Source organism: Berghia stephanieae, chromosome 7 (assembly GCF_034508935.2).
Source record: "Berghia stephanieae isolate SIO BIC M18660-M18661 chromosome 7, UCSD_Bste_1.3, whole genome shotgun sequence".
Classification (NCBI taxonomy): Eukaryota; Metazoa; Mollusca; class Gastropoda; order Nudibranchia; family Aeolidiidae; genus Berghia; species Berghia stephanieae.
In genome coordinates this window covers 9,907,815-9,922,370 of record NC_088366.1, presented here as the reverse complement: position 1 = coordinate 9,922,370, position 14,556 = coordinate 9,907,815, and the positions used below count along the sequence as shown (strand labels likewise).

Genomic DNA, 14,556 nt, shown 5'->3' with positions numbered 1-14,556 from the left:
AGACACAGTATGTACCCCCCTGCCCACTATGGGAGGTCAGGAACCCCACCCAGAAAATAACATACAATAATACATAACGGAGAGATGATTTACAAGGAAAAAAAATATCATCTCCCAAAACAATAACTATGCATTTGACTGTTTCCCTCCCAGCCAGGACTCCGACTAGGGCCAGGAAAAAAACAAGTAATTTCATTCCAAGACAACGATAGAAAGCATTTGGAAAACAGATATAAGGGGATAGAAGACACAGTATGTAACTCCCTGCCCACTATGGGAAGTCAGGAACCCCACCCAGATAGGGGATAGAAGACAGAGCAAGTGGTGGCCTCCTGCCCACAGTGGGAAATCAAAGGACCCCAGTCAGGTGTCGACACGAATTATCTGGTTTTGTTTTTAAGGGTTTTACGACACTTGCAACACATTTAGGTCATATCAGCGCCAGTAATAAGGAAGAATGTGGGATAGTAAAAAGTTTTAGAATTACAATTAAAGCATCCAAGAATAAGACAGACAAAGGGGAATTGGTTCAAATAGGGAACAGATGTAGATTAGATTCAAGAGCACACTATCAAAGTACTTAGTTTGAGATCACCTAAAAGTCTCATCCAGACACAAGTACAGGTCCCCGCTAAGAAGAAAACACTCAAATGTTTACAAATCATATATTACATAAACAAAACATAATACAGTGCATAGCAGAGAGATGATTTACAAGAAAAAAAATATCATCTCCCAAAACTAACTGTACATTTGACTGTTTCCCTCCCAACCAGGATATCCAGCCAGGGCCAGGACAAAACCAAGTTATCTCATTCAAAGACAAAGACAGAAAACATGTTGGAAAACAGACACAGGGTGGTAGAAGACACAGCAAGTACCTCCCTGCCCACTGTGGGAGGTCGGGAACCCCACCCAGACACGAATGATCTAGTGGGCGGAATAGGTTTATACTATGTTCCATCAATACTATATAAAAGAAAGAAAAAGGATTAGATTGATAAACAATCCGAAGTAGACACTTGCATCATCATGTTTTAGGAACAGAACCAATAGGGAATGAGATTAGCGGAAGAGTAGCGTCCCTTGATTGGACGTCACCCATAGTCTTTGACGTCACCGGCGGAAAAGCTAATCTCATTCCCTATAGAGAGAGTATGATGTTTCTAATTTACATTAAGATTAGAAAAAAAACAAAAACAAAAAAAACCCAAAAACAAACGAATTACAAGAACACATAATGATATGTATTACAACAAAATTTAATGTTTACAACAACAAAAATTGCTCTCCTGAACATCCGTTCGTCTGCCACCCTTACTGACAGTAAATTCAAGAAAAAGACTACAGCTACTCAATGATCAAAATCAAAAATGAACATAACCAAATTATTTGGAATTTAGAATAATAATGCTGTTGAATTCATACATAAATGTAACATAAAATGCCAATGATTATATTCAGGATAAAATACCAAAATAAATCTAGAAAAAAAAATAAATAGGTAAAATTAAAATAATAAAAATAAAAATCTAAAAAGGGAATGTTTATTTGATGTGGGACCCACAATTCCTTTTGTTGGGGGGGGGGGGGGGGGGATTGTTTGTTTGATTTTAAGGGTTTTACGGCGCTTGCAACACATTGACGTTATATCAGCGCCAGTAAACATGCATAGTTACAATTAAAGCACATAAGAAAAGGTAAGATAAGGAGGGGGGGGGGGGGGGGGTTGATTCAAATAGGAAACAGGTGTAGAAAGGGGGGAGGGGGGGGATTGATTCAAATAGGAAACAGATGTAGAAAGGGGGGAGGGGGCGGGAGGAAGATAAAACTAGACAACAAAAGTAGAATCCAAAGTCTGAGTGAAAATAAATTGTCATCAGTAAGTCTTCTAAAGTCGGGTAGACAATGCATTACATTTGAACAAGGGGAAGGAAAGGAAAGACTAAACCATTTGACCAAAACCATGACTTTTTATTTTACTTTTTTTTTTTTCTAATCAAGGAACCCCCAACCTTCCACCTCCCCCCAACACCTTTCCACACGAACACACACGAATCAAAAACCAAAAGTTAAAAAAAAATTGTCAAATCCGATCTGAGAGATCTACGAGTTTCTGTATATAAAACGGGTTTATCTTACAGTTCACACAGGTCAAATACCAGTACGATAACGTAAGCAGTGCATAGTGGTAAATGTGAAAGAACAACTTCTTATGGTCATTTGTAACCCATCGTCTCAGCACGGTACTGTGCAGGAATGGACTGGGTCTCTATAAGTATAAGTGAATAGAGAAGTTAATCGAAAGAAAATATGAACTTTATTATAATTATTATTATTATTATTTTTTTTTTGGTTTGTTTTTGTTGGGTTTGTTTTGTTCTTTTGTAATGCAAGAAATATATTTTATTCTCCCCGCCAATATTATGAATAAAAATTAACACCAATAAAGACATCTGTGTCAATAAATGAAATTTCTGGCACTCAGTTCATACCAACATGATACCGCTTTGAGACCCTATTTTCCCCAACAGAGCAGAAACAGTGATGCAATTTTTGGACTTGAACATCCTTTGCCACCCCAGTCACTTAACTCAATACATCCTTTGCCATCCCTGTCACTTAACTCAATACATCCTTTGCCATCCCTGTCACTTAACTCAATACATCATTTGCCATCCCTGTCACATAACTCAATACATCCTTTGTCATTCCTGTCACATAACTCAATACATCCTTTGCCACCCTGTCACTTAACTCAATACATCCTTTGCCCCCCGGTCACTTAACTCAATACATCCTTTGCCACCCCTGTCACTTAACTCAATACATCCTTTGCCATCCCTGTCACATAACTCAATACATCCTTTGCCATCCCTGTCACTTAACTCAATACATCCTTTGCCATCCCTGTCACTTAACTCAATACATCCTTTGCCATCCCTGTCACTTAACTGGTGGAGAAAATATTTACATGTCATGGTTTTAGAATTGTGTACTAAATTCACAAGAAATTGTACGGACACAATAATAATGTCACTTTGTAGTTATTATTAATTCTTTTTTTTTTCCCCTTTTAACTTATCACATTCAATCCAACAAGTTGTTTATTTTTTTTATTTTTCATTAAAAAAAATAAAAATTCTTTTGATTGTTTTTAATCATAAAATGAATGATTATTGAGGCAGTAATAGAAATAGGTCATTTTATTGTAGGATAATATGGGTGAGGGTGATGAAATAGTCAAAAAGTTTTAGATATATTTTTTGCCAGGCACTTCAGATAAAATTAAGAGAAAGTGGACGAGATCAGAAGCATTGTAAAAACATTCCTGACAGCTATTGGCACAATAAAGTGCTTGTTTGTTTTGATTTTTAAGGGTTTTTATAGCGCTTGCTACACATTTAGGTCATTTCAGTGGCTGTAAAAAAGAAGAAGATGGGATAGTCAAAAAGTTATAGATTTACAATTGAAAGCACGTGAGAAAACGTAAGACAAAGGGGAAGTAGTTCAAATAGGAAACAGATGTAGATTCCAAGAGCACACTATCAAAGTACTTAGTTTAAGATCACTTAAGTCTCATCCAGACCCAAGCACAGGTCCCCACTAAGAGGAATGCACTCAAATATCTACAAATCATATGGAATACGTAAACAAAACATAATATAGTGCGTAACAGAGAGATGATTTACAAGGAAAAAAAAAATCATCTCCCAAAATACATTTGACTGTTTCCCTCTCAGCCAGGGTATCCAGCCAGAGCCAGGACAAAACCAAGTAATATTCCAAGACAAAGAGAGAAAGCAAATTGGACAACAGACATAACGGGATCGAAGGCACAGAAAGTGCCACCCTGCCCACTACGGGAGGTCAGGAACCCAACCCAGGAGCAATGCTTTTTGGAAATGTACAATATTCACCAATGATAAGCGTTGATGGAAGAAAACAGGGTGCTGATTACAATTACAATTACAAGATGAAATACAACATAAAAATCAATAAGGGAGTCAGATGATTGAGTCAAGAAATATCTGTGTTATAAATAATATATGATCATATCAAATATTTATTATAACTAAGGAGGTGTCCGACTACAACCTTGCAACCGCCAGGTGCAGTTAAATTATTTTAATTTTATAGCATATATTAAAGCCCAACTGGGGATCCACATTAAGAGCTTCTGAGGTTCGAAACCCCCTCTAGAAGTAGAAGCAAAAAGATTTTATTTGGAATTTGTTTTTTCTTCACCAAAATTTTCCTTTTTGTTTTGTCTGCCACTCGTTCACATACTTTTTTTTGTTCATAACTTTACCATTGTGCAGCTATGTGATCTTGTAGTACGACACTCGCCTTTGGATCGGAAGGTACTAGGTCCGAGTCTCGGCTTGGTGCATAGTTTACTCTTTGGAAGAGGCTCATTACTCACATTCTCTCATCGTTCATCGTGTTAGGGTGTAAACTGAGTACCTGGCCGTTAACAGCGTCGTCTATGTCGGAAAAAATTGTAATATCGCCTACATGTGTCATGTCTCGTTCTACGTGTTACCTGTTGCTGTTGGTGGGGACCCTTTGTAAAGCGCTTTGAGCATATTTAGCGGATATTGCACTATATAAAAGCTCTTTTTATTTTTTTACTTGTCACCAGTGCCTGCTCCTATTTTGTAACTTGGTGGTGAGATTGAAGCCAAAAGTTCATAGAACTAGAACTACGAATATTTCGTAGCAGTAGGCAGATTTGAATTCGTGTCACAGAACCTATAGGGAATGAGATTAGCGGAAGAGTAGCGTCCCTTGATTGGACGTCACCGGTGGAAAAGTTATTAGAGAGAGAACGTCATGTTGGTTGTGCGCATGCGTCTCTCGTCCTCGCTTCCGGTGAAAGCGGCTTGAGACACTTCACCAAAAGCGAGGACGAGAGAGACGCATGCGCAAAACCAAATTGACGTTCTCTCTGTAAGGTGACATCCAATCAAGGGACGCTACTCTTCCGCTAATCTCATTCCCTATGGAAAAGGTCTTCCTTGGGGGGAATGAACAACCAACAATAGGAAATGGAACGGAAGCCTGAATTTAATCCACAAAGACCAATAATGTGGACGATTTTCGGCTCTCCTCTTTTTATACAAAACACGATGAATGAAGCTTGTTTTTATTGGGGTGTTTTTGTGTTTTTTTTTTAAATTATTTTTTTAAAGGTTTTTACGGTGTTTGCAAGACATTTGGGCCATATCCGCGCCAAAAAAAAATGAAGAAAATTGGACAGTAAAAACATTCTAGATGAACAAATAAAAGGATTTGAGGAAAAAGTAAGACATAGGAGAAATGGTTTAAAAATAGGGAACAGATGTAGATTCCAAGAGCACACTATCAGTGTACTTAGTTTGAGATCACCTAAAAGTTTCACCCAGAAACCAGCACAAAATTCCACTAAGAGGAATGCACTCAAAAGTCTACAAATCATATGTTTCCAAGGAGTCAACTATGCGCAGAGCGAGGCTCGAAACCAGGACCTTCCGATCCGAAAAGCAAGCTTCCATTTCATTGTATATTGTTAATATTGTTTTCGAGCTTTAAGCATCAACGTTAACATCACCCTGAGGAGAAATGCAGGCAATTTTGATTGTCATTCTTAATTTCTTTACTATTTATTCTTCAACATCGCTTGAAGACGAAAAGTTATTAATTTGATCAAATTTTACAATAACTCTTCAAACTTCACAATAAAAAATAAAAAAATGTGTAAAATCAAAAGAAAAAAAGAAAAGAAAAAGAAATTAAGAGTAGATTTCGTTCAAATTTAAAATCACATTATAATCAATAACATTCAATCAATCAATCAATCGTAATGCAAAATATACAAAATGAGTTAAATATTGATCAAAACTGTATACCAAAACTTCAAAAGAGAAAATCATTTCACATTAAATTTCGGGCTCAATACACTTTTTCAGAAAATGCCACTAGTCTAGACTTAACATGATGTGTTTAAAGATTTTAACTGTTTTTGTCATTGGCTGAAGATGGGTTTTGAACCCGAAAAAGTCTAATTTGAGGAATATATTCTGTTTTGAAGCAGTAATATTCAATTTTGGTACTTTACTTTTTACAATCCATAGCTTCTAGCAGCTTTGTATTGACTTTATATATTGATCCCTTGTAATATGATATCCCCAAATCTGTCCTCTGTAACATTACCCCGTACTTTCATTCTTTAGGACAATACAAATCACCCCGCACACACATCAAACATTTTTACTACGAGCTACCTCAAAGTCCAACATGTTGGGGAGAACTTGAACCAATTTAGCAACACCGTCTTCAACTGTCACTGTCGAACGGAACCCGAGCTTTCGGATTTTCTCGTAACTGACTTCGTAATCCCTCTTGTCCTTATCCTCTCCGTCAGTCGATGGTACAATGTTACAGTAGGGAACTTGCTTTCCGATGACAGCGGCGACTTCGTTCTTGGTCAAGTTCATCCTCTCGTCTCCTACGTTAAAAGCTTGGCCGGCCATCGATTTTTGGTTCTCGAGAGCAAATATGAAAGCGCGAGCTGCGTCGCGGACGTGCAAGAATGTCCGTCGGAAATGACCTTCGTACAAATCAAAGTGCTTGATGGTGAGAGCTTTGTATGTGAGATCGTTGACGAGCAAATCCAGGCGCATGCGAGGGGAAATGCCAAACACAGTGGCTAATCGTAGAGCTGTACCGTTGACAGATAAAGCGTGCTCCTCTCCTTTAGCCTTAGTACTACCGTACGTAGTAAGAGGGCTGATTTTGGTTTCCTCATTACAGACTCCATCGACGGCCCCGTAGCAGGATCCAGTGCTGGCATAGATCAGAGCCTGGTTGGGTTTTTTATGCGACGTGACCATTTTCGTTCCGTCTTCATTGATGCGCTTTGCGTTGTCTTTATCTTTGTCGCAAGCTGGATACCCTACAATGGCTGCCAGGTGAACAATGCCCGTTTTCCCCTCCATCGCCTCGCCTAGTTTGTCTTCATCCATTATGTCCCCACGCAGTAAAGTCAGCCTTGGGTGTTCAGCTACAGGCAAGAGTGGCCCAATTCCCCATTGAAAAAGATCATAGACTGTAACCTGTTGAAAAAAAAAAAAAAATAAAATAAAATAATAAAAACAATAAAATTCCATTGATTTTCATCCCCAAGGGGAAATTTGTCTTTTGGGTCTATTCTAAGGGAAAGTCAGTGAGGTCGAGGTGACTTGCTCAAGCCACACAACGAGGCAGGTAGTTGAACTCTGTACCTTTTGGGTATGAAGCAAAGACCGTACTGCTGACCCATGCTGCCCCTTGAAACAATGTCAATTATTTCTTTAAAGAAGAACACAGAAAAGCGTTGTTAAGGTATTCAAAGTCTAACTCCAAGAAAGAATGCTGGGATGCCATTTGAGCTATCCATAACCGCAACAATATAACTGTAAAATGAATCACTACTGTGGGTCTGAATGGTCAGTACAAAGTCAATAAATGTTACAGTGAATGACAAAATCAGTCGAAGGTGAAAAGGTTTGAACTGAGATATTGCTAAGTTTAGTTAGAGGGTCAATTTTTATCAAAAACGAGTTCTTGTTATAAATATTAAATCAACACCTTTTTGTACATCTTCGGGAAATATCAAAGCTTAATTTCACTTCAAAATACTTGTTACAGCTAGTCAAGTTGAAAAAGTATGAAATTTGAGAAAAGTTACTGGATACTTTTCCCATATATCTGACCGTAACTTTATGAAAAATCATCCGATTTACTTCAAATAAAGATTAAAATGCTCTTGGGAGCATATTCTTCCATAAAATGCAGAAAAATGTAAACCAAAAAATTTTAACCTTCCGCCTGATTATGCCATGCACTGACACAAATGAATAAATACATTCAGACTGACTTGAAAAATGACACGTGGTATGCAGGGAAAATGATAACTAATATTAGTACATAAAATACTAGCCTAGATCACATCTTGCCTTACATTTACATTGTGGGCTGCTGGCTTGAGATCCTTTGTAAAGCACTTTGAGCATGTTTAATAGATATTGCGATATACATTGGCGGAATAGTGGAATAGGCAGAGTGAAAATAGAAAGGGTTGGCAGGTACACTCACCTCATATCCCTTGTTCAGCAGCATGGGCACCAGAGTGGATCCGATGTAGCCAGCACCCCCTGTCACCAGGATGTTCCCTGGACACTCTGTGACAGCTTGGCCTCCGTTAGTGTAGTCCATGATGTTTGACATTGCCGAGTTGGTATAGGTGGATGGTGGATTAGTGAGAGGGTCAGTTGGTAGCAAGGTAAATCAGTTGCTGTGTTTCCCTCTGTAAAAGGTATAAATATAAATAAGAAGGTTTTATTATTTTTTTTACGGTTTTACAGGACTTGCAACACATTAAAGCCATATCAGACCAGTAAAAATGAAGACAATGGGAAAGTAAACAGTTCTAGAATTACAATTAAAGTACCCAAGAAAAGGTAAGACAAAGGGGAATCTGTTCAAATAGGAAACAGGTGTAGATTCCGAGAGCACACTATCAAAGTACTTTGTTTGAGTCACCTAAAAGTCTCATCCAGACACAAGCACAGATCCCAACTAAGAGGGATACACTCAAATGTTTACAAATCATATATAATATGTAAACAAAACAATACAGTGTATAACATAGATAATTTTTACAAGACAAAAAATATCATCTCCCATAACTCTAACTATACATTTGACTGTTTCCCTCCCAGCTAGGATATGCAGCCAGGACAAAGCCAAGTAATCTCATTCCAAGACAAAAAAAGAAAGCATGTTGGAAAACAGATTATGGGGGGGGGGGGAGACACAGTAAGTGCCTCCCTGTCCACTATGGGAGGTCAGGAACCCCAGCCAGAAATAAGAAGAGATGTCACAAAAAAAACAAAAAACAAAAATAAACCCAAAAAAGCTTGAGCTTTTATTTTGCTAGACTGAGCACGGTGTAAAAATATGACATAAAACATTGTGGTGTTTTGTGGTTTTGAAGAAAATGTTTGACACGGCAAATTCAGCGGAAAATTTCGGAGATATTCCCAAAATCCCGGGATTCCGCGGAAGAGCATTGTCACTGAACGCTGTTAACGACCAGGAACTCATTTTACACCTGAGTACGGTGAGAGAATGTGAGTAAAGAGCCTTTTCCGAGGACTCGAACTATGCGCCGAGCTAGACTCCCACTCAGGACCTTCTGACCCGAAAGCGAGTGGCATGCCACTAGACAAACCCCCCAAAAAGCCAAGTCCCATTCGAGGCTCGTCATGGACTGACAGCGATCCCATCTGATTGCCTTATCCCAAACAAAAGAATACAGCACCCATACCAGGTCACGCAGTCACGAGTTAATGCTCATCTCAACCATTTTTTTTTTTTCATTTTTCCAAGCACCATCCGAATATGGAATTCTTAACCCGAAAATATTTTTTTAAAAATGATCTGCCAAATTGAATTTGACAGAGAAATCGATAAAATAAAAATAAAATCCTAGGCACGTCCATTAATTTGTCCTCACCAGACTCACAGTACAGTCGCGATTATCTTCGATGCCCCCGGAGTTTCGACCTTAATGACAACACATGCAGTGTTGTCAGGTTGGCGGATTTTCCGCCAAATTGGTGGATTTTTATCATTGCGTGGTGGGGGGGGGGGGGGGGGGGGATGGTGGTGGGTTGCTTTTTTTGGGCGGATTTTTGATTATTGGTATACCCTCTGTAAAAAAAAGTAAAATTATAGCAATCAAGTCTAATTACTTCTTCTCCCTCCCTCCCCCCCCCCCCCCCCCCCCCGACCCCTAAAGTAACTGCTGGCCTAGATCTATATTACACAACCTAATTCAGATTAACGAAGGTGAAAACAATTACTATCCGACAGTCTAACTCCGGCTCAAACAAAGTCGAAACTCCGAATCTTCGTGCCTTTTAAAAGGAAACAGTTGTAAATAGGTGAGTAGCGTTGAGCAACACAATTTTTATTCTGTAAAAATACATTATTGTTGATTATAACTGTTTTAAATCAAATGGCGAATTTTTTGGCGGATTTTGGGCAAATGTCGCAAGTGAAGTAGGATAATGTTGGCGGATTTTGGGCAAATGTCGCAGGTGAAGTAGGATAACGTTGGCGGATTTTGGGCAAATGTCGCAGGTGAAGTAGGATAAAGTTGGCGGATTTTGGGCAAATGTCGCAGGTGAAGTAGGATAATGTTGGTGGATTTTGGGCAAATGTCGCAGGTGAAGTAGGATAATGTTGGCGGATTTCTCACTCACATAAAGTTAGCGGAATTTTTGAAAAGGCACCTGACAACACTGAACACAAGACAAGTGAGATACTAAATGTAGTGAGGAAGAGAAAAGAAAACTTTAGACAAACAAATAAAAGGATAATCTATATCACTATTGCTATATATAAAAGTATGAAAGCCACTACAAAAGATATTATGTAGAGCTGACAGGTTGATCCAATGGAGATCGCACGTGAATCAGATAAAATTGAAACACCACTTAATTGGAACAATGTCTGGATAAAAACACTGCTGCTCCGATTAGGTGGCTTACACTGTAATAATAATAATACCAAGAATAATAATAATAATAATAATAATAATAATAATAATAATAATAATAATAATAATAATAATAGTTATCATCATTATCATAAGTTTACTTATAACGCACCTTACAACGAGGTCTCAAAGTATAATGTGTGTGCGTGTGCCCGCGTATGTAAAATAAAAATCAACCAACACAATTAAAAAAAAAACGAAAATCAATCAGTCCCCCCCCCCCCCCCCCTAAACGAATGTAATGTATCGATCTATCCAAACTTGCCAAGATCAATCAATGAATGGTCACCACCTGGCTGGGGCGCGAATCGATCCCTCCCCCCATAATCAGCTGAAATCGATGGGCCCATAATATTTGATACATTCAACACCACTTGTTGCATCCCGGTCAATGGCCGCAGCAGGCGTGGGTGTTGAAACAATATTAATATTATAACCCGGATCAATAGATAGTATGCGCTTGGCTAAGAAGCTCACAACATTGCCATCCGGAAGTATAACGGACCAACACACAAAACTGTGTGTATCCATGAACGCTTACAGTTCAATGAGCATTACTCATAAACGCGGATGGCAAAAAACAATAACAAAGACCTGAGTGACGTCATCTTCGAACTATCTATAGACCGTTTAAAATAATGATGACGATGACTGTGATGTTGGTGATGGTGTGATTATTATCGGATACTCTCTCTCTCTCACACACACACACACTCTCTCTCTCACACACACACGCACACACACACACTCTCTCACACACACACACACTCACTCTCTCTCTCACACACACACACACACTCTCTCTCTCTCTCTCTCTCTCTCTATATATATATATATATATATATATATATATATATATATATATATATATATATATATATAATAAAAAGGAAAACCATGAAATAATGTGATTTGATGAGGTATTCATTCCACGTGTTATTAAAAACCAATAATGTTAATATAAACGAGAATTTAATTACGCTATAATTTTTTTTAAAGACAGAGAGAGAGAGAGAGAGAGAGAGAGAGAGAGAGAGAGAGAGAGAAGAGAGAGAGAGTAGTAGTAGTAGTAGTCGTAGTAGTAGTAGTAGTAGTAGTAGTAGTAGTAGTAGTCGTAGTAATAGTAGTAGTAGTAGTAGTAGTAGTAGTAGTAGTAGTAGTAGTAGTAGTAGTAGTAGTAGTAGTAGTAGTAGTAGTAGTAGTAGTAGTAGTAGTAGCAGTAGTAGTCGTTGCAATCGTAGTTCTCTTTTATTATTAAACAAAACCTTACAGATAAGTGGATTACTCCCGATTATATGAGGGGGAAAACAGTAAAAGCCGAAAAAACAAAAACAAACAACAACAAAAACCTAAACACACACACCAACCTTTGAAGGAACGCTATAACTCGCACACCGACTAGCACAGAAAAGCACACAACGCGGCGCCGGCCAGAATGATTATGATACAATAATATAGGAGATTGGCGATGAGTGTTGCCAGGTGCCTTTGCAAAAATACCGCCACTTTATGACAGAAATCCGCCAACTTTATCCTACTTCACCTGCAATAGTGGCCCAAAATCCGCCATTTGAATTAAAACAGTTATAATCAACAATAGTGTATTTGTCGCAGAATAAAAAGTATGTTACTGAACGGTACACACCTATTTACAACTGTTTCCTTGTTAAAGGCACGAAGATTCGGAGTTTCGATTTTGTATGAGCGGGAATTAGACTATCGGATCGGAGATCGTTTTCACCTTCGGTTAATCTGAATTAGGTTGTGTAATATAGATCTAAGCCAACAGTACACTCACAATAGGTGCACCGAAAAGTCAATTTACCGGGGGGGGGGGGGGGGGGGGGGGGGAAGAGAAATAATTAGACTTGATTGCTATACTTTTCCCTTTTTAAAGGGTATCTTCTTCTTCTTCTAGGTTCCATGCCTGGTCCAGGCTTCGGATACTGCATGAATTATCTCTCTCCATTCCTCCCTGTCTCTTGCTTTTTCAAACAGCTCTTGGATTGTTAGGTTGGTGAAGCCCTTCAGTTGGTCTATGAGTGTTTTTCTTTGTCTCCCCCGGGCGCGTTTACCAGGTATTTTTCCACAACTTGCCAGGTATTCATTCTTATCTTGCCTTACTATGTGTCCGAAAAAGGATAGTTGTCGATCCGCTATTAAGGGCATTAGTTTCCTTTATTGGTATGTTTGTTTTAGCACTTCTTCGTTCGTTTTGTGTGCAGTATACGATATTCTCTGCATCCTTCTCAAGCACCACATTTCAAAAGCTTCAATGTTCTTTTGTGTTTCTGCATTTGTAGTCCAGCTTTCGCATCCGTATAACAAGATTGGCCACACGTAGCACTTCAAGATTCGGAATCTAATCCCGAACGACATCTGTTTGTTTTTCAAAATGTTTCCCAGGTCCATGAAGGCCTGTTTGGCTTGAGTTATTCTTGCTCGTATGTCTCGGTTACATCTTCCATCTGTTGTCACTATTGAACCTAGGTATTTAAAACTTTCTACGTTGGTAAGTTGCTCGCCGTGAATCGTTATATTGCAGGTGTTGTTGTTTTCGGGGTTTTTCTGTATTACCATGCATTCCGTTTTGGTGATATTCACTTCCATTCCCTTGGCTTCACTATCTACTACCACTTTGTCAACAATCTTTTGAAGTTGGATTTCTGATGTTGCAATGAGTACCGTATCGTCTGCGTATCTTATATTATTTATGTTGTGACCTCCTACTTTTATTCCCTCCAAATTAGTTATGCCCCTCATGATTGTTTCTTGGTATAGATTAAACAGATCTGGTGAGGCAACACACCCTTGACGGACTCCTTTCTACTTAATAGGAATGGAATTTCCCGTAGAGTTTCCGATTTTGATAGATGCCTGCTAGGTGTAGTATAATGTTTGCATGAGTCTGTGGTCTTTCTCATCAGCGCCAATGGAGTGCAGTTGTTTTAGTATTTCTTCGTGGCGTACTCTATCAAAAGCTTTTTTGTAGTCGACAAAACAGAGGTATAGTGGGGTCTGAACCTGTATAGCTCTTTCACTTAAAACACGGAGGAGGTATATTGCGTTCCTTGTCCCTCTGTGAGGTTGGAATCCATATTGTTCTTCTGCAATTTCGGGGTTAATCTTATTCCTTAGCCTGTTGATAATTATACGCAACAGTACTTTGTTGATGTGGCTTATTAAACTTATAGTTCTAAAATTTTCGCATCTGACTGCACCTGCTTTCTTTGGTATTGCGATGAAAATAGAGTTTGAATAATATGTGAAGTTCATCAATTGCTAGATCTCCTAGGCTTTTTAATACCTCTACAGATATTTCATCAGGGCCTTACCATCCCTCATTCGTTCCATGGCATGTTCAATTTCACTTTTGGTGATGTTTGGTCCTTTAATGGTTCTTTGAATTTCAGTGGTGGTTCATTTCTATTTGGATCATTGTACAGTTCGCCTATGTATTCTACCCATCGGCTTTCTATATGTTGTTCTTCAAATAGCAGTTCCCCTTGTTTGTTTTGGATACAACTTCCTGCTGCTTTGCTTTTCCTTTTCCCTGATAGTTCTTTATTCTTTGGTGAGCTTGTTGGGGGTTGGGTTTGTATTCTCTTTCGAGGGTATACAAATCATCAAAAATCCGCCACTCGCCAGGTCATTTTCCCCCCGCCACGAGATGATTAAAAAATCCTCCAATTTGGCGGAAAATCGCTAACCTGGCAACACTGCCGGCGGTGATCGAAATAATATAATACGTAATACATCCTCTTTGATGCGTGACCTAGGACTTCATATAGATGTCGCTGTGCGTGACACAAGTTCATTTCATGGATCCGGGGATCGAGCTACTCAAGCGTGACGGTTAGCCAAGCCATGCCTTATCGATGGATTTTCGAAGAATATGACATTGGGTTCCTAAAATTGAGAGGAGTGAGAGTGGAGTGGCGGTGCCGGAAAAATATCGTATAGGCTGC

General features: G+C 38.8%; 1 protein-coding gene across 1 annotated transcript; it reads right to left on the bottom strand.

Moving 5' to 3' along the window:
* Window positions 1-3,191: 3,191 nt before the first annotated feature.
* LOC144976665 (GDP-D-glycero-alpha-D-manno-heptose dehydrogenase-like) lies at window positions 3,192-12,031 on the bottom strand. The gene is made up of 3 exons (XM_078920994.1): window positions 11,956-12,031; window positions 8,119-8,329; window positions 3,192-7,097 (listed from the first exon to the last, which is right to left on the bottom strand). The coding sequence occupies exons 2-3, from the start codon at window positions 8,248-8,250 to the stop codon at window positions 6,243-6,245; spliced, it is 987 nt and encodes a 328-aa protein (XP_078777120.1). The 5' UTR covers window positions 8,251-8,329; window positions 11,956-12,031; the 3' UTR covers window positions 3,192-6,242.
* Window positions 12,032-14,556: the final 2,525 nt, after the last annotated feature.